General features: G+C 52.7%; 9 protein-coding genes across 9 annotated transcripts; 5 read left to right on the forward strand and 4 right to left on the reverse strand.

Annotated features, from left to right (window-relative positions):
- Window positions 1-50: 50 nt before the first annotated feature.
- Window positions 51-1,636, forward strand: CC84DRAFT_583628 (uncharacterized protein). The gene has a single exon (XM_018186768.1). The coding sequence runs from the start codon at window positions 153-155 to the stop codon at window positions 1,398-1,400; it is 1,248 nt and encodes a 415-aa protein (XP_018038945.1). The 5' UTR covers window positions 51-152; the 3' UTR covers window positions 1,401-1,636.
- Window positions 1,637-1,812: 176 nt separating this feature from the next.
- CC84DRAFT_583624 (uncharacterized protein) lies at window positions 1,813-2,505 on the reverse strand. Its single transcript, XM_018186767.1, has one exon. The coding sequence runs from the start codon at window positions 2,324-2,326 to the stop codon at window positions 1,865-1,867; it is 462 nt and encodes a 153-aa protein (XP_018038946.1). The 5' UTR covers window positions 2,327-2,505; the 3' UTR covers window positions 1,813-1,864.
- Window positions 2,506-3,362: 857 nt separating this feature from the next.
- On the reverse strand, window positions 3,363-5,059 carry CC84DRAFT_1215065 (uncharacterized protein; the record flags this gene model as incomplete). The annotated part of the gene is made up of 2 exons (XM_018182694.1): window positions 3,363-4,368; window positions 4,419-5,059. 2 exons carry the CDS (start codon window positions 5,057-5,059, stop codon window positions 3,363-3,365), a joined length of 1,647 nt encoding a protein of 548 aa, XP_018038947.1.
- A 600-nt stretch (window positions 5,060-5,659) lies between these two features.
- On the forward strand, window positions 5,660-7,031 carry CC84DRAFT_1203923 (GroES-like protein; the record flags this gene model as incomplete). Its single annotated transcript, XM_018181863.1, has 2 exons — window positions 5,660-6,038; window positions 6,100-7,031. Coding segments are annotated over exons 1-2 (1,119 nt in total), but the record flags the coding sequence as incomplete, so codon positions are not given.
- Window positions 7,032-8,225: 1,194 nt separating this feature from the next.
- Window positions 8,226-9,727, forward strand: CC84DRAFT_1185402 (uncharacterized protein; the record flags this gene model as incomplete). The annotated part of the gene is made up of 4 exons (XM_018180802.1): window positions 8,226-8,578; window positions 8,698-8,708; window positions 8,762-9,083; window positions 9,151-9,727. The coding sequence occupies 4 exons, from the start codon at window positions 8,226-8,228 to the stop codon at window positions 9,725-9,727; spliced, it is 1,263 nt and encodes a 420-aa protein (XP_018038949.1).
- A 244-nt stretch (window positions 9,728-9,971) lies between these two features.
- Window positions 9,972-12,560, reverse strand: CC84DRAFT_1086091 (NAD(P)-binding protein; the record flags this gene model as incomplete). Its single annotated transcript, XM_018174139.1, has 9 exons — window positions 9,972-10,084; window positions 10,143-10,376; window positions 10,445-10,612; window positions 10,681-10,932; window positions 10,986-11,039; window positions 11,078-11,190; window positions 11,657-11,846; window positions 11,899-12,187; window positions 12,252-12,560. The coding sequence occupies 9 exons, from the start codon at window positions 12,558-12,560 to the stop codon at window positions 9,972-9,974; spliced, it is 1,722 nt and encodes a 573-aa protein (XP_018038950.1).
- Window positions 12,561-13,140: 580 nt separating this feature from the next.
- CC84DRAFT_1185405 (MFS general substrate transporter) lies at window positions 13,141-14,639 on the forward strand (the record flags this gene model as incomplete). The annotated part of the gene is made up of 2 exons (XM_018180803.1): window positions 13,141-14,122; window positions 14,170-14,639. The coding sequence occupies 2 exons, from the start codon at window positions 13,141-13,143 to the stop codon at window positions 14,637-14,639; spliced, it is 1,452 nt and encodes a 483-aa protein (XP_018038951.1).
- A 913-nt stretch (window positions 14,640-15,552) lies between these two features.
- On the reverse strand, window positions 15,553-17,144 carry CC84DRAFT_1162506 (uncharacterized protein). Its single transcript, XM_018178010.1, has 4 exons — window positions 16,680-17,144; window positions 16,271-16,519; window positions 15,919-16,224; window positions 15,553-15,870 (listed from the first exon to the last, which is right to left on the reverse strand). Exons 1-4 carry the CDS (start codon window positions 16,827-16,829, stop codon window positions 15,817-15,819), a joined length of 759 nt encoding a protein of 252 aa, XP_018038952.1. The 5' UTR covers window positions 16,830-17,144; the 3' UTR covers window positions 15,553-15,816.
- Window positions 17,145-17,563: 419 nt separating this feature from the next.
- CC84DRAFT_1257426 (uncharacterized protein) lies at window positions 17,564-20,271 on the forward strand. The gene is made up of 2 exons (XM_018184730.1): window positions 17,564-18,047; window positions 18,207-20,271. The coding sequence occupies exons 1-2, from the start codon at window positions 18,007-18,009 to the stop codon at window positions 19,810-19,812; spliced, it is 1,647 nt and encodes a 548-aa protein (XP_018038953.1). The 5' UTR covers window positions 17,564-18,006; the 3' UTR covers window positions 19,813-20,271.
- Window positions 20,272-20,796: the final 525 nt, after the last annotated feature.

The raw sequence follows: 20,796 nt of genomic DNA on the forward strand, positions 1-20,796 counted from the left end.
AGATACCAAGCTGCCTACTGGAGTTGTGGTGACAGCGGCCGCTGTGCCAAGGCGCTAGTTGGACCGCGGCATCGCGTTCGCGAACTTTTGGCATCATTGCTGCAGCTGCTCTTGGCTCCCAACCCGCCGACCCTGACCTTCCAGCAGTTGCCATGCCGCCGCAGAAAGCAAAGAAACTCACGGCGCAGCCAGTGCGCACACGCCACTTCGCCGGAAAACCCGCCGCCGCCGAGGTTGCAGAACGCGGCAGCAGCGACGAATCCGAATCGGAGCAAGAAGAGCAGAAACCGAAGCCGTTCGTAAAGCCGAAACCAGCTCCTCTCGCCTCGTCATTCCCCAAGGCGGCGCTCAAATCACAGCTCGCAGCGCGGAAGAAGCCCAAAGAAGACCTCAAGCATCTCGAGGATGAATTCGAGACGGAGAGCGAGGGAGAGGAGGCAGGCGATGGCAGTGGAAGTGGAAGTGGAAGTGGCAGCGGTAGCGGTAGTGGTAGCAGCAGCGACGAGGAAAGCTCGGAAGAGGAGTCAAGCAGTGAGGAAGAAGCACCGAAAAAGCTGATGCGGCCTGTCTTCCTGAAGAAAGGCCAGCGCGACAAGGTAGCTACGCACGTTAAGACAGCAGAGGAAATAGCAGCCGAAGAGGAGCAGCGGCGGCAAGAACAGACGCGGGCGCTCGTCCAGGAACAGATCGAGCAGCGCGCAGCGGCAAAGGCAGCAGGCAAGAAGGACTGGGACGACGATGTGGAGGAAGCCGACATTAACGCCGTCGACGACACTGACAACCTCGACCCGGAGGCCGAATACGCTGCGTGGAGACTCCGCGAATTCAAACGCATCAAGCGCGAGCGACTCGCCATCGAAGAAGCCGAAGCAGAGCGCGCAGAGATCGAACGGCGGCGGAACCTAACCGAGGCGGAGAGAGACGCGGAAGATCGCGAATACCTCGAAAAGCAGAAGGAAGAGCGCGGGGACCGTGGGCAGATGCAGTTCATGCAAAAGTACTTTCACAAGGGCGCATTCTTCCAAGAGGATCTCGCAGAGCTGGGACTTGACAAGCGCAATCTCATGGGCGCGCGGTTCGAGGATCAGACAGATCGCCAGGTGCTGCCTGAGTACATGCAGATCCGTGATATGACAAAGCTGGGCAAGAAGGGCAGGACGCGGTACAGGGACATGAAGACGGAGGACACGGGCAAATGGGGTGACTTTGGCGACACAAGGAGGCCGAGAGACAAGGGCGACTACGACCTAGATGAGCGCTTCCGCTCGGATGGCTACAGCGGCCGCGACCGCGATGAAGGCGCAACGGGTGCGAACGCACGACCACTGGGCGAGAGAAAGCGATTTGGCGAGGACACCAATCGTGAAAGTAAGCGGCCCAGGGTGGACGACCGAGATTGAGCAGAGTTTATCCCGATGAATCTCAGGGAAATATATCTCTAGTCAAAAATCGCCCAGCATGCCGCTTTTCGAACCAAGCAATAGCCTGGTCAGGGCTGACTCACGACGCCCGTTGGCTGTTGCATCTTTGAGCTCAATATCATTCAAAAGATATCAGAAGTTTTACTGGGCTAGTGTAGCCAGGCGCTGCAGGGGATGCCAGTTATCCACGAGGTGCTATCTGCGCCACCCGTGCGAGCTGGATTGAGCCATACAGGGTGGCTGAAAGCCGAGCGGAGCGACGCGAAGGGCGGATACGCATCTCAGATCAGAAACACGGCGAAAACTATTATCGACGGCCGTACTGGTTGCTTCACGTGAAATAGCAGCAAGATCTAGCATGACTGGAGACATTATTCATTATTTGTGGCAGTGACTATACAAGCGGGTGAGCCATTTCCTCTTTGCATCCTTCTCTTTCACCACTACGAGATGACAATCGTAAGAGCGGAGACCTGCTGGCACACAAAGTCCTCCGCTCCTGCACCACCAGCGTGGCAGTACGTAGGCACGTCGCCTTCGCCCGTCAATCCGACAGCAGGTCCTGTCTCGCGGTACAGCCGGAGGCCGACCTCAGCGCCGGTGCTGGTCGCCTCGATCAAGCCGAAGCGGTACTTGCTGTCGCCGCAAACCTCAACGGCGGACGGCAGACTCTCGACGGCGCCAATCTCGCACTGGACGGTGCCGTTGTTGCCGGAGAGCGTGAAGCCGGCATTCTGGATGCCTGGGTTCTTGCGCAGATAGAAGTCGGTGATGTCGACGTTGTCGTAGGTGGATGGGTCCGGGGCAGAGCCGCCGCAGTGTGCTGGGTTGGGGCAGTCTGAGGTCTGGGGTGCGGGCGCGGCGAGCGCGGCGGCGAAGAGGGTTGCGGCGGTGAGGAACTGCATTTTGGCCTTGGAAACGCTTTCGTGTGGTATGGAGTTCGAGTATAGGTTGAGTGGGAAGAGCAGAGGAGATGATGTGACTGATTGCTTGAATGATGATGGACTTCAGTGTGCATCCGCTCCCTGTATATATACTTGAGATGCTCCTTTATTAAAGCCAACAATACCCATGTTGCGCCTCACCCTATGCATCGACGTCACCTATCGGGCAAATACTTCCTTCCGCGACCTCCCTGTCCCCACAAACCCGCCAAGCTGTCAATAGTCTAAAGTCGCATTGGCGAATCGAACGGTGAGGCTAAGACCATCGCCACGTTTCAAAACACAAGCTTCTCTACAGCAACGGCAAGGGTCTACCGCGGTCAGACCTGGTTCAAGGAACAATTATTCCGCGGGCAGTCCCTTTCGCGCCGGTTCTGGTGCGTTTCAATAGATAATGGCCGTGTATATAGAAGATTCGCACTAGCGACACGTCCTAAAAGACCAAGAATCGATATAGAGTAAAGGGAAGGTGCGACTTCGCACAGCGGTGAAGCATGTTTCCGAGATATTCGCACGGGACCGCCGTGCCCGGGAATGCGGTCGAATCCGCGATAGCGACGCATGAAATCGATACTTGAGCCGGGCCGAAGAGTGTCGATCAGAACGTTGTGCTCTGTACGCAGGTCCCCGAGCCACAATCGTGGCAAGGTAATGAGGTAATTGGGGGTAACTTGCTGTCAATAAATAGTACCTCGGTGGACTTTGGTGCGCTTCGCTCGAAACACCGCGAAGCTACGGTGCCATGATATGCGCGATACTCCACATTTTGCGGACCTGATCGAATGCAGGGTCTGGGAGCCGCACGGATGTGGCGTATTGGGCGATGAACCGCGTGACGTCACATTCAACGCTTTATTCTATTTCTGGCGCTGTATTGTTACGATGGTGATCCCAATCGATTGTGGCATGCATTTGATCTGCTGCTGTGGCAGCCCTAGAGGAGTAACTTGATAGCATAGTCAAGCCGAGATTTTGGCGAATTCACAGTTGAGGGACTTTAGATAGGACGGGTGTCGAGAGTGGAGAATAGATGGTCCCACTCATTGAGATCTATACCACCGTCATTTTGCATTGCGATATCCCAGAAAGCATCAAATGTTGTATCCGTACGTACATCCTGGTAGCGGCTTTGGTCATGAGTGTTTGATAGCTCTTGAATGGTAGCGTCGGAAGTACTGTGCTCTGCATCATCACCGTTACTAATTTGGACACCGACATTGGGAGGGGATGCATCGGCAAGGTCGATATTATACCGCTGTAGCACCGCTTTCAGCGATGCAAGGGACTTTGCCAAGAGAGGAGACACAGTTCTTGCGTTGCCGAAGATCTTGAACGCAGCTTCGATGCCCCCTTTGATACGAGTAACGTCTCTTTGCGGTTGATTGAAGCACAGGTCCATGATCAAGATGCTCAACGCGAGATGGGTGAAATGGATCGCGATTCCCATCCTCGTGAGCAGTGTTGATGTCACATTGCAAGTGAAGAGGCTCGTATAGCCAGCTATAACTGCATGCGCAGACTCCACACATGCTCGTCGAGAGTACGCGTACCGTGGGTCCAGGTTTTGTCGCAAGAGAAATGGCTGATTCAACTTCCATCGTCTGGAAAGGGCAGCCTTGGCGATGCAATAGCGCCAGGAAGGTAGCTGTGGGTACATGGACTCGAGAATGTGATCGTTCGTACAGTTGTATTGCAGGACAGGCGGCAGGGTCGCAAGAAACTGCTCAAGCTTTTGGTCTAGGGCAATAATGCGTTCGTATGGCATCTGCAGAAGCGCGACGGTTTCCAATGGCAAATTATCTGCGATCTCGCAGCAGATGCGCGCCAGACGAATCCTTTCGAGAAATACCATTACATGGGAAGGGGCTTCTTCAAACGTGCTACCGCTTGTATCGCCTAGCGAGAGTTCATCGTCTGTACAGTCTCGAGGTAGTTTCACTTTGATGTGGCCTTGCTGGATCCAATACATGCCCTCTTGTGGTCCAGATATGGTTGATTGCAGCCTTATAGTTGTCAGAGGCATCTTGTCTCAAGCCTAGAGCGATCTGCTTACCAGTCCTCTGAAGCCAGATACCAGAAGACTCTTCGTTTGAACTCCTCATCGATTAGATCCCGTGCATTGCGAGGGGCGGCTTTGGGCGCCTCGCTTTCATCCAATCTGTGCAAGCGCAAATCTCGGGCCAAGGACAAGGCTGACGAAAATAACATCCTGCTTCTAGCCGAGAAGCCATCAATATGCGAGAGCGCCAGCGACATCAGAATGTGCGCTTGTACGTCTTCCAGCGTGCCAGAACTCGTGCGGCGCGACTGATCTAGTAGATCTAAAGCATGCCTGCTGAAAGCTTTCGAAAGTGCGATTCCGTCCGCCTCAGTCGCGGCAACTTCGGAGGTAGACGAAGTATCGCCAAAGAACGCTCCGAGAGCAAAGACAGCTAACAGTACTGCAATACTGCTGGGTGAAATGATAGCAGAGTTGTTCAGTCGGAAATAAGATGTCCTAAGAAGTGAACGAACCGTCGGAATATGCACTATGGGGCATATGGATGATATCTTGGTCTCGTACGTATGCAACAAGACACTGGCCGTGCTGAAAGGCGGAAGCCTTATCACATTGCGAGAGAACTGTTGCTCTTGTCCTGATAATGCAAGAATATCTGATGTACTTCTGACTTCGTACGCCAGTGAATCAGACATGTCGCAGAGCTTATTAGACTTAGCGTCCATACGACGATACTATAGAATGTGTGGCTTTGATATACTCACAAGTGTGTCATCCCTGGTTCCGATATTCTCCAGATACACAACATCTTCAATACCTTGATCAATGGTAGCACGGCTAGGATAGCCTGTGTGAGCAAGGCTGCCCGTCGCTAACGAAGTATTTGTAGGTTCATTGTCCTTGCGTAGTTGCTGCTGCAAGCTGGAGACAACTAACTCGAGTCGCTCAATGCGTGATCCAAGCAAAACGTCACCCTGAGCTGCTGATGTTTTTCTAGATGGAGGCACGAGGAACCTGCAGGCGATGCCTCGAGCAGAACAGTTCGAGCATGGCTGGACGCGGCTGCATTTCAATTTTTTTGTGCGGCAAGATTCGCACGACACAGGATCCGCCCGTACCCTACTTTTAGGCATTTCGAGGAGGTGGGAGCAAGCGCATGTTGTATTGGTAGAGACAAGATTGATCGGCTTTCGGGGGAGGAAAGCGGACGTCCGCGGATGTTCCTTCTCAAGAGGCTAGCGTACCTGCCCCCAAAAGGCATCCAACACTTCTCTTGCATTTGTCAGCTCGAGTGACCTTCATGCATTGAAACAACTCTACACGAAATAAGCATACAATCAAAGCTGACGCCAATCAATTGCAAAGCAAACTCAGAATACGATCCAGCGTCGAACCGGAGCTCCGTGGATCTACCCACCTTGCGCGCTTACGATGGATTTGAACCAGCGTCCCGTGTCTTCCTACCCATGGCGTTATAAGTCCCTGTATGACTCTAAGATCGTACCAAGTATTGTGGATTCAAATCTTTACGAGAATGAAGGAAGCCATTGTTCAGCCATCCATCGAGGCCGTTGAGGTCATCGAATCACCAATCCCAATTCCTGCAGATGGTGAGGTCGTTATAAAAGTGATAGTGGCCGGCACCAATCCCAAAGATTGGAAAATGCCGAATTGGTGAGACTCGTCTAAATAACATTTCCAGTCATCTCTCGAAATATTGTGTTGACAAATGCAGGAATAATCACCCTCACAACAGCGGCGACGATATGGCTGGTTTCGTTCACGCTATTGGAGCTCTCGTGAAGGCTTTCAGAATCGGTGACCGAGTAGCTGCCTACCACCGTTCAGGTCACCCTCACGGAAGCTTCGCAGAGTACGCAGTCGCACCAGAACATATGGCGTTCCACATACCTGAGTCTCTGTCATTTGAGGAGGCTGCGACAATACCCCTCGCATCGCAAACCGCAGCGCTCGCGCTCTTCGTTGACCTGAAATTGCCACTGCCGTTCATTCAAGAGACTCTGCCAGTGGAAAGCTTGATGAGAAGAGAACCTCTCCTAATCTATGGGGTTACATCGGCCTGTGGAGCTTTCGCTGCGAAGCTTGCACGTCTGTCTGGTGTCGGGCCCATCATTGGCGTCGCCGGTCGGGCTGAAGAGTTCGCGAAAACCTTAGTAGATTATGTGGTAGATTACCGCAATGGCGAAGATAGGCTGGTTGCCTCCATTGAGGAAATCCTTAAGAAAGAAGGTCTACCAGCCAAGCTGCCAAAAGTCTTCGATGCCATTTCAGAAAATGGGTCGCTAGAAGCGACACTGCGTATCATTGATCCAGATATTGGCGTGGTCTCTACGCTTCTCCCACCTAAACTATTCGCGAAAGACAAAGAGGCATATCGGTACCCAAAAGCCGTTACTGCGATAAATACAGCTGCACCAAAGCTATTCAATGTGCATAAGGAGTTTGGATATGTGTGGTCAAGATATACGTCATGGTTGTTGCAAGAGCAGCGACTGGTCGGTCATCCTTTTGAGGTTGTGCCTGGAGGTCTACATGGCGTGTTGACAGGACTGAGAAAGTTGTATGAAGGAAAGGCAAGCGCTGTGAAGTTTGTGTATCGTATCGGCGAGACTGGTGACCTGGGTATGGTCCGATTGGAAGCAGAAGGTATTCAAATTGCCGCAGTTTCGGACGCGGTTGTTGGGTTTCCATTCAATGTTGCAAAGAGCGACTGAGTCAACATCAGCTGAAAAGCTCGTCGGGGCAAACCAGTCAATGTTCATAGAACCATTATTTCGGCAAGTTTTTTAGCTTGGTTACCCCTCACCGGATTCTCACCGCGGATAATGGCCGAGAGGGAATGAGTTATGAGTCATTTCCCCGCATCATGCATCTTAACCTTACTCGCAGTGACACACGGGCGTGGGGATCATTTAGCGCGACGCATTGGACTCCCTGAAATGGATGGTGTCCTGGGGTCTCGTTCACGAGATTCTACAAGAATCATCGAGGCAGGCAGCATGAGCTCCATACAAGATCATGTCCCAACAGAGGCTCAGCTCAATGGAACTGGACCTAGGACTTCCAAATCCCGACGAGACAAGCGTCAGTATAGAGGCCTGACATGCGCAAATTGCAGGATTCGCAAGGTAGCGTCTCTCCTTGAACCGCATTTGATGCTATTGAAAGGCCTGTTCACGATTTCTTCAGGTGCGATGCGGTGGTGGTTTACCACGCTGCAAGACGTGCGAAATATACGATGACAACTGTCGCTACGATAAAGCTCCGCCTATGTCGCAAGTGATGGCCATGATGGAGCGACTGCAGGAAGCCGAACGAACTATCGCGGAACTTCGTTCTCATAGCACTCGTTCGCCACGCGAAGAAAACCTTGTTCGTCCGGAATCCTCTCCTCAAGACCACGAGCCTTCGGGTGCGGGGCCACCAATTCCAGTCAGGGTGTCATCCATGTCTCAGACAAGGAACCATCATGCAGAAACACCAGTGCCCGAATCAGAAGTCTCAACCGAAGACGTTCTGCCCGACTTGAGTGTTGATAAGAATGGCGAGATTCGTTACTACGGACCTACGTCAGCGGTGCACGATCCGCCTCAGCTACAACGGGAAGTTCCGCTTGGCGAAGTTTCAACTGCGTCGCCTGGAACTTCTTCAAGATCAGAAGTCTTGTCCGCTCTGGTGGAACACGCCCAAGAATCAAAAATATGGGAAGACTATGCCCTGGGGAATGCATCATTGCAAACCGGGATTCCGCGCCCCATTGTTGCTAAGCTTTTACACATGAACTGGATATGGGTATCGCCTATGTTTATGTACGTATATCGCCCTGCATTCATCCGTGACATGGCTACAAGCGGTCGTTACTACTCGGAGTTTCTTCTCACAGTTATGTGTGCGCATGCCGCAAGATATGAGGAGGGAAACTACGCCAATATCTTGCTATCACGCGTGCGTCATCTATTAGGAACAGCCATACAGCAGCCTAGCTCTATACCTACAGTGCAAGCGCTTTTACAGCTTAGCGCGAGAGAGCTCGCGCACGGCTCCATGTCGCAAGCATGGAACTATAGCGGCATCGCTTTCCGCATGGCGAGCGATCTCGGCCTGGAATACATAGGGCCCAATGTAAGAGGACTGGGACCCGTTGATCTCGAGATCAGGAAAAGATTGTTTTGGAGTTGCTATTTCTGGGACAAGTAAGTCTCTATGATGAAGATAATAGCAAGTTCAAGACTAATTATATTCTTCTAGAGCGACAAGCTTATATGCCGGAAGACTACCTGCTATCACGGAGCTGCCGCACCATAGCACCCAGGACATTGGCATGTCACTCTCTTATTACTCTTCAGAACTAATCAACTAATCCTACAATTCCCTAGTAATTGATGATGCAATGGAACTTGAAGAGTGGTCGCCCTATCATGGCGATTCGCTCGACCTCACAAGATTAGCACAGAACCAGTATCCAGACCGCAAGAGTCATGCTGTTTCATGTTTTGCAAACTCCTGCAAACTCTCGATCATAATAAACGACATCATACTTCAACTCTACTCTCGCAAGAGCCGCACAATCACTGAAGCTGCACTACGAAACATCAAGATGCGCCTTGATCTCTGGCGAGTAGAGTCTCCGGCCCATCTACGATACGATCCGGACAATCTTCCGTCAGTGTGTCCCCCGCCGCACATCATTTCACAAAAGTAAGCTTTCTACAAGACCTTCACATTATTTGAATTTTACGAGGCACTATGGCTAAATAATCCGCAGCATGCTTTACTACACAACGATGATACTGGCTTATCGCCCGTTTTGGTCAGTCTCTACACATTACCAAGTATGTATTTTGGCAGCCGAAGGAATCGAAAAGTTGGTCCTTCTCCTTGAGTCGACATTTGGCCTGGAGAACATCACCTACCTCATGGGATACTGCATCTATACGGGCGCGTCAGCTATACTTGAAGATGCCAAGAGTAGTGGCCAGGGAGCAGCCCATCCAGTCCTCCGGACCTTCATTCGCGCTCTTCAGTCCGGAACACGTCGTTGTCCCTTGCTCGAACGAAGCCTGAAAATCATCATCAAGGGTCTCAGTCGCGTGCCACCTCAGCAAGACAACTTGCCATCGAGAGATGTGAACAATTCTTACAGCAACACAAGGCTATCTGTAGCTACAGGAGGAGCACCAGTCAATCCTTACATACCCGCATTTCCGTATCTAGGCTTAGAGCCGCAATTCGACTTCGGTATGGACCCATATTTCAACGACCATAACATCAACCCCATGGCACTATTGGACTGCTTTCCGGAGATTCAGATGGATAATGAAGATATTGGTCTATCTATTTGAAGGCTCAGATACGTCCCACCTTTTTAGTTTTTATGCTGTACAAATCTGTAGAACCATAACAATGTCCTGTCTCTCTTAAGAGAGCATCGACTTCACTTTTCCACAAAGGGTCTCTATAATTTTTCCTCTGTTGTTCGAACATATGCTTCCTAATTCTGGATACCTGTCGTGGCCTCGGCTAACGTGTCAGGCTTCAACGCCGGTCTATCCGCCTTTCCGGCCGTTGTCTATAAAATACGTACGGTCAGCTGATCTCTCGAGTCGTAGTCTCTGAATGTTCAAGACTTACACCACCATCGACGGGCATTATGAGGCCAGTTATCCAGCCAGCCTCTTTGCTTGACAGGAACAGAATTGCTATAGAACATTTAAATCAATCGCCGTGTAAACTTGAATTGAGCGAATGGGAACATACCATGACCTACATCCCATCCCGTGCCCTCTTTTTTCATCAGGTTCTGATTGATACGAGCCTGTCTCATCTCGTCTGTCATCCCGCGTCCGCGAGTCATGGGCGTATATACCATGCCGGGACAAACACAGTTTACACGGATGTTCTCTTGTCCATGCTGTGCAGCCATTGCTCGCGTCATTTGTATAATCGCTCCCTTTGTGGTCGGGTACAGCAGACTTGGATTGCCACCCAGCACTAGATTCATCATTTCGTCAGAATCTATCCTCTGATTCTCTTTTCGAGAGAATTCGTATAACGCTTACAGCCGCTAACCGATGACATGTTGACTATCGAGCCACGTCCTTGCTTGCGCATCTCAGGTATGGCGAAGCGGCTCATTAGCATCATGCTAGTAACGTTGATGCGAAAGTCGCGTTCCCATGCGTCTAGGTTCACGACTGTTGCGTCTCCCATCGCGCCACCAACACCAACTGTTGAGATAGCATTGTCAGCTGACCTTTTTGGAATTAGAACTTAACATCAATGGATCAGGACTCACCAATGTTGACCAAGATGTGCACTGCACCGAAAAGCTCGACAGTCTTCCAGACGGCGGCTTTGCACGACTCCTCCTGAGTCACATCTGTCTGAATGACCTCTGAAACGCCACCTTCTTCGTCAATCATCCTTTTCGTTTCTTTCGCCCACTCAATATTGAAGTCGAGCAAAGCCACCTTGGCCCCGTGACGTGCCAACAAGATCGCAGCCGCCCGACCGTTGCCAATTTCGCCGTCCATTCGTGACCCGGCACCTAATGGATAAATCATCGGCGAGATTCTATTGATCAAATTTCCTTGGACGTACCTGTGACTATTGCAACATCGCCAGTAAAATCCAATGCTCTTGGTGGTGCCATGGCTCGTTAATTCAGAGTAAAGGTTGATTCCGGTGATGACTCGAATTGAAAGTATTTTCTTGGAGTTGATTGCTGATGAGGCGATTCAAAGTAGACTGAGTTAATAAATACTCCCTCACCGAAGCTTCGATATTTCGCTGTACTGAGCGTCTACTGCGTCGCACAGGTATCGCCATGCCGGGCGTGGTCCACGGAAATTGCCCGGCGCCACCCCACCCTACCCCACAGAACATCTCTCTTGTTTGCGCATCTTTGCTTTTGTGGTGTTGCCGCTATGCTCCGTTTGTAGCACCTCTTGCCGAGCTCATGCTCGCCCATTTTAGAGTGCGACCTCGTTGCACGGCACCCCAGAACGAACCTCGGAAACACATGGAAAGAAGTGTATATCACATATGATTTGAATGTATGCAGGTACCTTGAATGCCATTTTCAGCTTTTCCAAGATTTTATTTCAATGATGACTGTATCGGTGGCCTCACTCTGAGTGACGACGGCTACACTTTCTATGTAAATATCTTTCATTTTTGGGACAACCAGTAATCAAGCCATCCCACGATTCCTGAAAGGCTCTGTTCTTTTACCCACCCTACGCATTCACCGATGATCAGTTCTCGATCACATACATCCGAAGGATGACTTACGGTGGTACGGATCGTCTGGGTTTCCGCGCAAAGCGAACCCATGTTCAACACCTGCAAACTCTTGGTAATGATAAATCTTCTTCTCTTCTTGAAGGATGTCAATCGCTCGTCTTCTGGACGGGACATCGAAAGTATGATCCTTCTCCGCACAAGACAAGAACAGAGGCTCTGCGACGGTTGAGCTATCGAGGCGTGGAAATTGTGAATCGGGAGGACTTACTCTCAAGCTGCCGGAAATGGTGCTCTTTCAGGAAAGCTGGATGCGCAAAGGCGCCCGCAGCCACTGTGTCTTTTGCCAACTCATCGCATACGTAAGGAGCACCAAAACAGTAACCCACACAGGCAAAACCTGTCTTCGGATTGTCTTTGCGATACCGCGAAGCCACCGCCGAGACCCAGTTGGGGACAGCAACATCTGCGAAAGCCATGTGCTTCCTCTTCCAGGCCTCGTAATCAAAGTTCGGATCGCTGTGGTCATTCCGGTTTTTACGGTGTTTCCAGACTGGATCCTACTCTGGAGTCAGTAGATGCACTGTCAAAGCTGGGCAGTGGCGATTGCGGAGGAAGATGTACCCCACGGAAATAGTCCAAGCCCAACACAATATAACCCGCATCCGCGAAGGCATCCATCACCAGCAGTCCATTCGGAAACATCCCCCAGACATCTGGAAAGTACAGAAGAACATTACCATTGGCTTTTGACTTTGGTGGGACAGAGATATAGGTCTCGACGTCTGCGATGGTCTCCCACGTCCCGCGTGGATCCCCTCTGTGAATTGTACCTTTGAGACAACAGGCTCCGCTTGGCTTCGCCAGGTATTCGCCCGAAATATCTTTCGCAGTGACTGTTCCTTCCGGCTGTAGAATTGCAGATGGGCTCATTGTTGCTCGCGCGGTGGACGTCTGAAATTGGGAATTGATCAAGAACTGAGCAAAGCATAACACTTTGAAACGATGAGCAGATGATGAATTAAATCGTTTCCCGAGCTACTGATGGGATGGACAAGAGTTGCATCCAATGGCCTCTTTGGAATCTTTGCGCTAATCTCCTTCCAATGATCGATTATCTCCGCGTCGAGCAGAAGCGGGGCCCCAACCTTCGCTCGGCAACTCGCCGCGGAAACTTGCCGTGGGAACAGTCCAGCCAATCTTGTGTCTTCGGCTTCGTGTACCCGTCTGGGGTGGCTATCAAAATGGAGATGGTCTGTGATGGCGCCGCGCGCATGGTTTCTGGGACATAAAGTGGGCAGGCCTTTGCTGATCTTCGTGGCATCGTCCTGAAAAGATCCTACGGCCTCCATCGTTGGGATTGCCGCTCTGATAACCTACTTCGTTATTCTCTGGCCTTCAAGTCCCGCTTCAACTCTGACAGCACGAGAATATGGTGAACGACATCGCCAAACCGGAGGTCGAGCTCCAGGACAACATGCCCACCATCAAAGCCGCCGAAGCGCAAGAGGCGATGTCAGTCTCACACGCTGTCGGGTACCAAGAGTATCTTGAGGCGCAAGACATATCTGGGTCCGACAAAGAGATGACCCGGTTACGCTGGAAAATCGACCTCATCATCTTACCCATGTTCCTCATCACGCAGGCACTCCAGTTCATGGACAAGACCTCTCTCAATTACGCGAATCTATTCGGCTACCAGAAAGCGCTCGGGCTCAAAGGAACCCAGTTCAACTACCTCTCCGCGATGGTGTACGCCGGTTACTTCTTCGGGCAATATCCCTGCGGATGGCTGATCGGAAGATTCCCAGCGCAGAAGGTATTGGCTATCAGTATCCTGCTATGGGGCTTCACGGTCCTCATCATGACACAAGCTAGGACGTACGGTAGCGCTTTGGCTGTGCGGTTCTTCATGGGGATGTTCGAAGCTGCTGTCACACCGGGCCTGACGCTGATGACGGGATTCTGGTACACGAGGCGGGAGATCCCGCTTCGGCAGTGCATCTGGTACTCGTCCCTTGGCTGGGGCGGCATTATCGGATCATACATTTCTATGGGAATCTCCACGCTCCCAGAGGACTTCTCGCCCGAGAGATGGGAACTGATCTTTTACATCCTCGGGGGTGTGACTTGCCTCTGGGCAGTCATCATCTGGTTCTTCATGGCCGATGCTCCCTCGAACGCTCGTTTTCTCAACCACCGCGAGCGCCTGCTCGCCGTGAAGCGGGTAGCCGGCAACCAGGTTGGCATCAAGAACACACGCTTCGACAAGAAGCAGGTATACGCTGGTTTCTTGGACCCGAAGACGATACTCTTATTCATCAGTGTATTCGCCGCTGCGATTCCAAATGGTGTAGTGAACTCGTTCTCTACTATCATCATCCGAGACATGGGCTTCAGCACGACACGCACGACAGAGCTCAAATCCGTAGGAGACGCTGTGCAGATCGTCGCCCTCTTCATCGGCGGCACCATCATCTTGAACGTACCGAACTGTAAGTCCCCGCTGCTTTGCCCCCCTCCACTCGACTGACTCTTCCAGCGCGCCTCCTCACCTCCACCGCCGCCAACATCATCTGCACCGTCGCCGCAGCCTGCATGGCCTACCTCCCGCGCTCGAACACCTGGGGCCGGCTGGTCTCCTTCTGGCTCGTCAACGCCCAATCCGTCGGCTTCACCGTCTCCCTGACCACCATCTCCTCCAACATGGCAGGCTACACGCACCGCTCACTCGCCTCCGCGCTCGTCTTCACGGCGTACTGCTGGGGCAACTTTGCAGGCCCGTTTGTCGTGGACCCGAAGCAGGCGCCGCGGTACGAAGGCGCGACGATTGGGTTGCTGGTGGGGTATAGTATCAAGACCGGGTGTCATCTTGGATTGCTGCTGTATATGTGGCTGGTGAATAAGAGGAGGGATCGAAAGTATGGGGCGCAGGATAGGGAGAAGAGTGAGGAGGAGGGGATGAGGGATAAGACGGAGTTTGAGAATAAGGATTTCAGATACGTTCTGTAGGGTGCACGTAGACTTGGAGATGAATAAACGTCTACAAGAACGTAGAGAGTGCCAGTGCATTGTATGTGGTGTAAAATTGGTAATGTTTGCGGAATTGAGAGAACGCATCCTGTGTAAACTTTCAAAGTGCGTCCATATATGATGCAGAAAAGAGAAGAAGATGTGGGGAGGTCTTGAATGCGCTTCTCAATTGTTTGAACCCTTGCCCAATGTACAGGATATGGGCGAAAATGGCCTCTTTGTCTGCATCCGAAATACGGTCTGCCGCAAAATGATAATCGAGGGCACTGAGGAGCTTGTTCATGAACCCGAGGTCACGGTGGTAATTCAGGATTAGAAGTTGTACGTCAGCAACGGTGGCAGCACTGAAATGGACAATAGTCAATCGCACTCTGACGCGCAGACTTCTTGAATCCACTACTAGCATCGTTGTACGCTTTCAGAAGCTGGCCGAGGACGGAGAGTGGCTTCGGCTCCTGCACAGCAAGGCTTGAAGACTGAAGTGACGTCTGCGAATTTGCATATGAGACAGGCGCAGAAGAAGTGGTCGAGCAATCAAGACTCCACTCGTCGACACCGTCTTCCGAACTTAGGTTTGAATCGGAATCAGACATTTCGGGCGAAGGAGGCAGAGTCAAGTTGAATTTGATGAAAAATAGCTATACTTGGTAAGGGCCTTTTTTTTTTTTGGTTGAGGGCGTGTCTTGCTAAATGAATGGGACACGGTAAAGGAAAGTACGTCCGACTCCGCGATTGCTAAAGAGAGAATGGAAATAACGCGATTTGCGTGCCTATATTCTGCCGAGGAAAGGAATCGTATCAGAGGAGTGTGTATAGGATAATGTAGGTCGTGTGTCTATCGATGTTGCAAGTTCACGAGGCTTGGAGAGTGGACACACAGAACAATGATTGTGCATCACGAATCGTTGGGTGAAGGTTGTGTTGACTACATTGTCAGCGTATAAGTCGTGATTTCAATTTCTATGGTTAGAGAACAAAGCTGTGCGGGATACCTGGCTTCGGTTGGGGGCCGTTCCAAAAGGCTTGTTGGTTTCGTACCATAGCGTAGACTGACTATATTGAAGACCATGTCTTAGATAAATGCAGGATGTGAATCGGAGCATGGGCATGTCTTGATGGATGAGGCAGTCTTTTAGGCTCGCAATACAAGCCCATGTCATGATGGCCAAGTCAGCTCGTATCCATAGACTGTCCGGCGTAATAACTCGTCCTGGAGAAATCAGCGAAAATCTTTATCACGTGATAAGGGCAAGCTCACGCCTGGATCCTTCTCGAACATAACCTTGTCCATGACCTTTTCGAAAGTCTTATTGACAACAAAGCCCGACTTCCGAGCTAAGTCGAAGAAGGCTAAGTCCTTCTCAAGCAGCCATGGGCGGTACGGTGTGAAGAAAACGAAGGCACGAGAGTCTGGCGATTTCTTGAGCATAAGCTGTACGGTCTTGACAAGTTTGGCGTGCTCTGAGTGGTTGAACAGGAGATCAGCGAGGATAAGCACATCGAACCCGCTGCTGTCGGAAAGGTTCTTGGTCAGCTCATCCGTCGGTGCGCCCCACAGATACCCCTACACTCATCAGTCACGATACTGTACGGTTAACAATGTGGCATACCTCAGCTGCGAATTTGACTTGCTCGGGCAGTGCATTACAGTGGTCAACATTGTACCGTAGGTTTTCAACAAGCTCGGCGTCTGGGTAGTCGGTCACGACGACCTCGTTGGCTCCGCTGAGAGCGCACACAATGCTAGGCAGCCCAGCGCCTGCACCGAGCTCGAGCACGCTTTTACCCTTTATGAGGTACTCTGCGCGCTCCTCTAGATAATCTGAAAGTGTTCGACCGGCATTCCAAAGAAAGTGGCCCTTGGAACGTCAGTATCATATGTCTTGGCACCGGGCGGGCGGGTAGTTTGGTGTTTTAGCTCGATGGCGCATCTCGAGGATGTTTCAGATTTTGACGTATTCCAGAGAACACGGCGAAGCTTGATAGAAGAATGCTTATTTGGCGGCAAGGGAATCTTACCCACAGTGGATTATGGCCGACTAATCTGATGTTGAGCTCCTTCCCAGACAGGAGGGTGTGTGACGCAAAGGTGGGCTCCTTCTCTGGTTGGTAGAAGCCCTCGGGCTCCTGGAAGAGGTCGATGCCCACGTCTTCGGCGTCGTCGGCCATGATGACGTCTGGCTGGTGGAAATGTCGTAGTCGAACACGATTGGCAACAGGCTTGGCGTGAAGGTCAATTTTCGGCTACCCCACAGTCACGTGCAGCGCCATGGGCTGGGAGGCGGCGTTCGCTTGGCCTCGAAATGTTTCAGCACGGGCGATGAGAAGCGCCAGGCGGAGAGGGGCAGACCATGATGGCTGCGTGTTGGGATGCCCGCGGCCTGAACCCGCAAGCGTCCACGCGCGTTTCCGGAGTTTTGCTAGTCGTCTGAACCGGCGCGGGCGCGTGTGGTGCAACCGACGGGAGCAGACGCAGGGACTGGGCGCTCTTTGTTCCTTCTGGACCGCGATTTTTATATTGAAGGCACTCGTCCGCACCGCCCGCGACACCCGTGATCGTCAACCTCAGCGTCGCCCCTCGCTAGCCGTCTCACGCCCCAAACACCGGCCGATCAGGGTGCACGCCGGCGGTCTCGAACCTAGCGCGCGCTCGTCAGGCGGCGCCTGCCGCTGATTGGTAGAAACTTGCTCACTCTTCTGCATCGCAAACCCGCCAGTTGTGACCACGACCCGCAAGACCACTCGGCCACCGCGGCGGGCTCGCTCGACGTGACCAAGTGCCTCTTCAACACGATCCCTTCAAGGAAGCCCCGTGCGCAATTCCAGCCCTCCGCCGACGGGCACCTGCAGCTGCAAACGCGCTCCCGCACCTTCCCTGCGACCTGCTCTTCCCGGCACCTGCTCTCGGCGCGCTTCCGTCCTCCCTCTCGCCTTTTCCCTTTCCCTGCCCCAGGCGCAGATTAATCTGCTCGTTCCTGCGCAGCTCGCATCAATCAACCCGCTTCATTCCCATCATCCAGCCGGCTGGCCAGCCTTACCGACTGGACGCCAGGCCTCTTCCGACCGCAGCCACAGCCACGAGGACTCGGGTCGCACCGCCATAGCACGTCCCCGGCCCCATCTGTGTGCCCATAGCGGAACGCAGAACATCTGAGTGGCCCCGTCAACCAGCCTGACCCAGCACCGTCCTCCGCGGCACTGTACTCCCCCGTGCTTCCACGTGCCTTCCGCTGAGATCAAGATCACCTACTTGCGCGTCCATTCCTCACCCTGCGGGCACCAAGCGCGAGTCTAGTCTGTGCGGTTCATGAGCATATTATAATCGTCCTTTTCCTGGGCCCTCACCATGTGGGCAGAGGTCAACGGCGAGAAAAAGAAGGTCGCTTGGTATGTGACACCTCCCTTTCCCCCCTCTTTTGTTCCCTTTGAGCTCTGCATCGTGCTACTGTATCCACCCGGATAGTGATCCACCAACATCATCACATTGTAACTTCGGCTGAAAGCTTGCCGAACGGCCTTTGTCCCTGCGTACTAATGCCAATGTAGCGGCCCATGCATTCGAGGTCACCGCTCCTCAAAATGCGACCATCGCGATCGGGTGCTGGTCGAGGTCCGCAAGCCCGGTCGACCTCTCAGCAGCTGTCCGCACCCCACTGGGTCGTGTAGCTGCGAGCGAGTCGTCATCAACTACACCATCCCCAAGTCCTCAGAATGCGCCTGCCCATCCGACGCTGCGTCGCCAGTGCTCGTGAACAATGGCACCGGGCGCGTTCAGAAACCCCGTGGTCGCAAATCTACCGCGACGACCTTCAATACTGCCGTACTCGAAAAGGCAATCAAGGCCGCCCAGGACGGCGAGACCGATTCCTCATCTCTTCTCACAGGAACCCCAACGAGCGAAAGCAACAATGCGTCGAACCCTTCTAGTGCGAGCTCGACGCCACGACTAGCTCCACTGCAGAAGGATGTCGATCCAGTTATCGCTCAATCCTCCGCTCCAACTTCTCGACCTGCAACCTCCCAAGGTGTATCCAGCTGCTGCAAACCTAAGCCCGTACAAGCGCAGAGTGGCAGCTGTTGCAGCAGCAAGGCAGCTCCACCGCCTCAGTCTGCGCCCGCGAAGAAGTCTTGTTGCGGAGGTTCCACTCCCGCTCAGCCAACGCAACCATTAATGCCACAACCTCATATGCCGCAGAACTATCCACAACATCTCTCCAACTTCACTCAGTACCCGACACAATTTCCGACGCCGCCGTTTGGCATGTCTCACCCTGGAAACAATTTTATGCATACACAGCCGCCGTTCAACTTCAACACGCCGATATACAACCACATGGCATCTGGCTATCAGCCGCCGGTATCTATGCCCATGACACCAATGAACGGACATGCCGCACATCACAACCCAGAACACAACTGTCACTGCGGTGATTCTTGCAGCTGTTTCGGTTGCGCCGCACACCCGAACAACGCGACCATGATTGAATATGTCCGTTCCATGCATCAATTCATGAGCACAGGCCAGTTTGGTGCAATGCCTCCGCCAACCTACGATATACCATCTTATCCTCACCAACCAGGATTTGGTGCCGAAGCCAACGTCGCTTTGAACCCTATGCAGACCACCTACCTCCCTGCCAACCAGATGAACTTCCAGCCAAGCATCAACACCATGACCATGCAGCATCCACCAATGAACCTACCAGGCCCATGGCCACATACTGCCAACCCGGGCTCCATGCACAATCCTCACACAACAGCGACTGCTTATTTCGAAAATGCCAACACTTCCAGCAACCCGGCACCAGCCCATAGCAGGGAGTCCTCTGCACCCCTAAAGGTCGAAGAACAGGTGCAAAGCCCCACCTTTACCGACAGCCCAAGCGAAGGCAAAGAGGAGGACACTGTCACTTTATCACCCTCGGCGTTCCTCTGGCAGGAGATGGTGCTGCCTGGTTGCAATGACGCGACAGGCACCTGCCAGTGCGGCGACGGTTGTGAGTGCGTTGGCTGTCTGACGCACGGCGGACACAATGGTGTGGCTTTGGAGATGATGGAAGGCAATGAACAGGATACGTTTCCAGGGTTTGCTGCACCAGGAGACACCAATTCCTCAAATCAATTTGCGGAGTTCTCGACTGCACCGACCTGAGACCCAAGCAATTGGTCGATCACATCCAGATTCTTGCTGAGCGATGGCGCCCCCAACCTTCGCAGCTTGGTAGTCGCAGCAATACCTGCATCTGATGTACCCATAGATTACCAGGTCTTAAACTGGTCCGGCATGTTGGAGCTTCTAGTGATCTGCTTCAAATTTGCCAGCACAAGACGCTCTTACATGTTCGACAGGCGCACGCTCTCACCCACAGCATGCTTAAACGAGCTCCACGAATCCACGACATGCTTCTTTGTATATTTTTTCACCTTTGACGGATTGAGCCCTTGCTCTTCATACATTGTTCCAATTCGATATCCACGGGCATGGTTGTTTCGGCATATTTCGCTCCTTAGGCACTGATATCAGGATCCAGCGAAAACGCCCATATGGCGTAGTATAGCATACTGGCATGCTTGAATATACCCCACTTTACGACAGCGTAGCCGCCGTCCTGCAACTAGACTCTCGCTGTGTTCCTAAACCTCGTCGCCGTGCTCCGTCTCGTTCTCTCCCCTCTGCACTCTTCACCCACCCCTCTCTGTCAACTCCGCTCCTTTCCCCGCTCCTGCCGCGGAATTAAAGCACCCCAATCCGTGTCTGCGGCTGCAGGCGTCCGCATCAGGAGCGCAAGACCCTCGGTCGCACACTGCATGCATGGTGGCGGCTTTCCAAGGTTGCGGGCGTCCGCACGTGCGTCTCCCTAGGCACGAAGCGGTAACCCGCCCTGCTTGGAGCCATTGACCCCGGGCTTTCTCCCACGTGAACCTTGGATGTAGATCCAGCTTGTTTATTCCAGTACTGTGGGCTCATTCGGCCGGAACCGAAGGGCGATGGAGCGAAGCCCGCAGTAAGACACTCCAGTCACATGCATTCTCCAGTGACGGTCGTCTGCGGGCTAGCAGTCGGCGTGGTGGGCGTGAGTGACGAGGAGAGGTGCGAGGCTCGTTTGTGGCGTTCTGCCGGTCGCCCGCGTCGTCT

Source organism: Paraphaeosphaeria sporulosa, assembly GCF_001642045.1.
Source record: "Paraphaeosphaeria sporulosa strain AP3s5-JAC2a unplaced genomic scaffold CC84scaffold_3, whole genome shotgun sequence".
Classification (NCBI taxonomy): domain Eukaryota; kingdom Fungi; phylum Ascomycota; class Dothideomycetes; order Pleosporales; family Didymosphaeriaceae; genus Paraphaeosphaeria; species Paraphaeosphaeria sporulosa.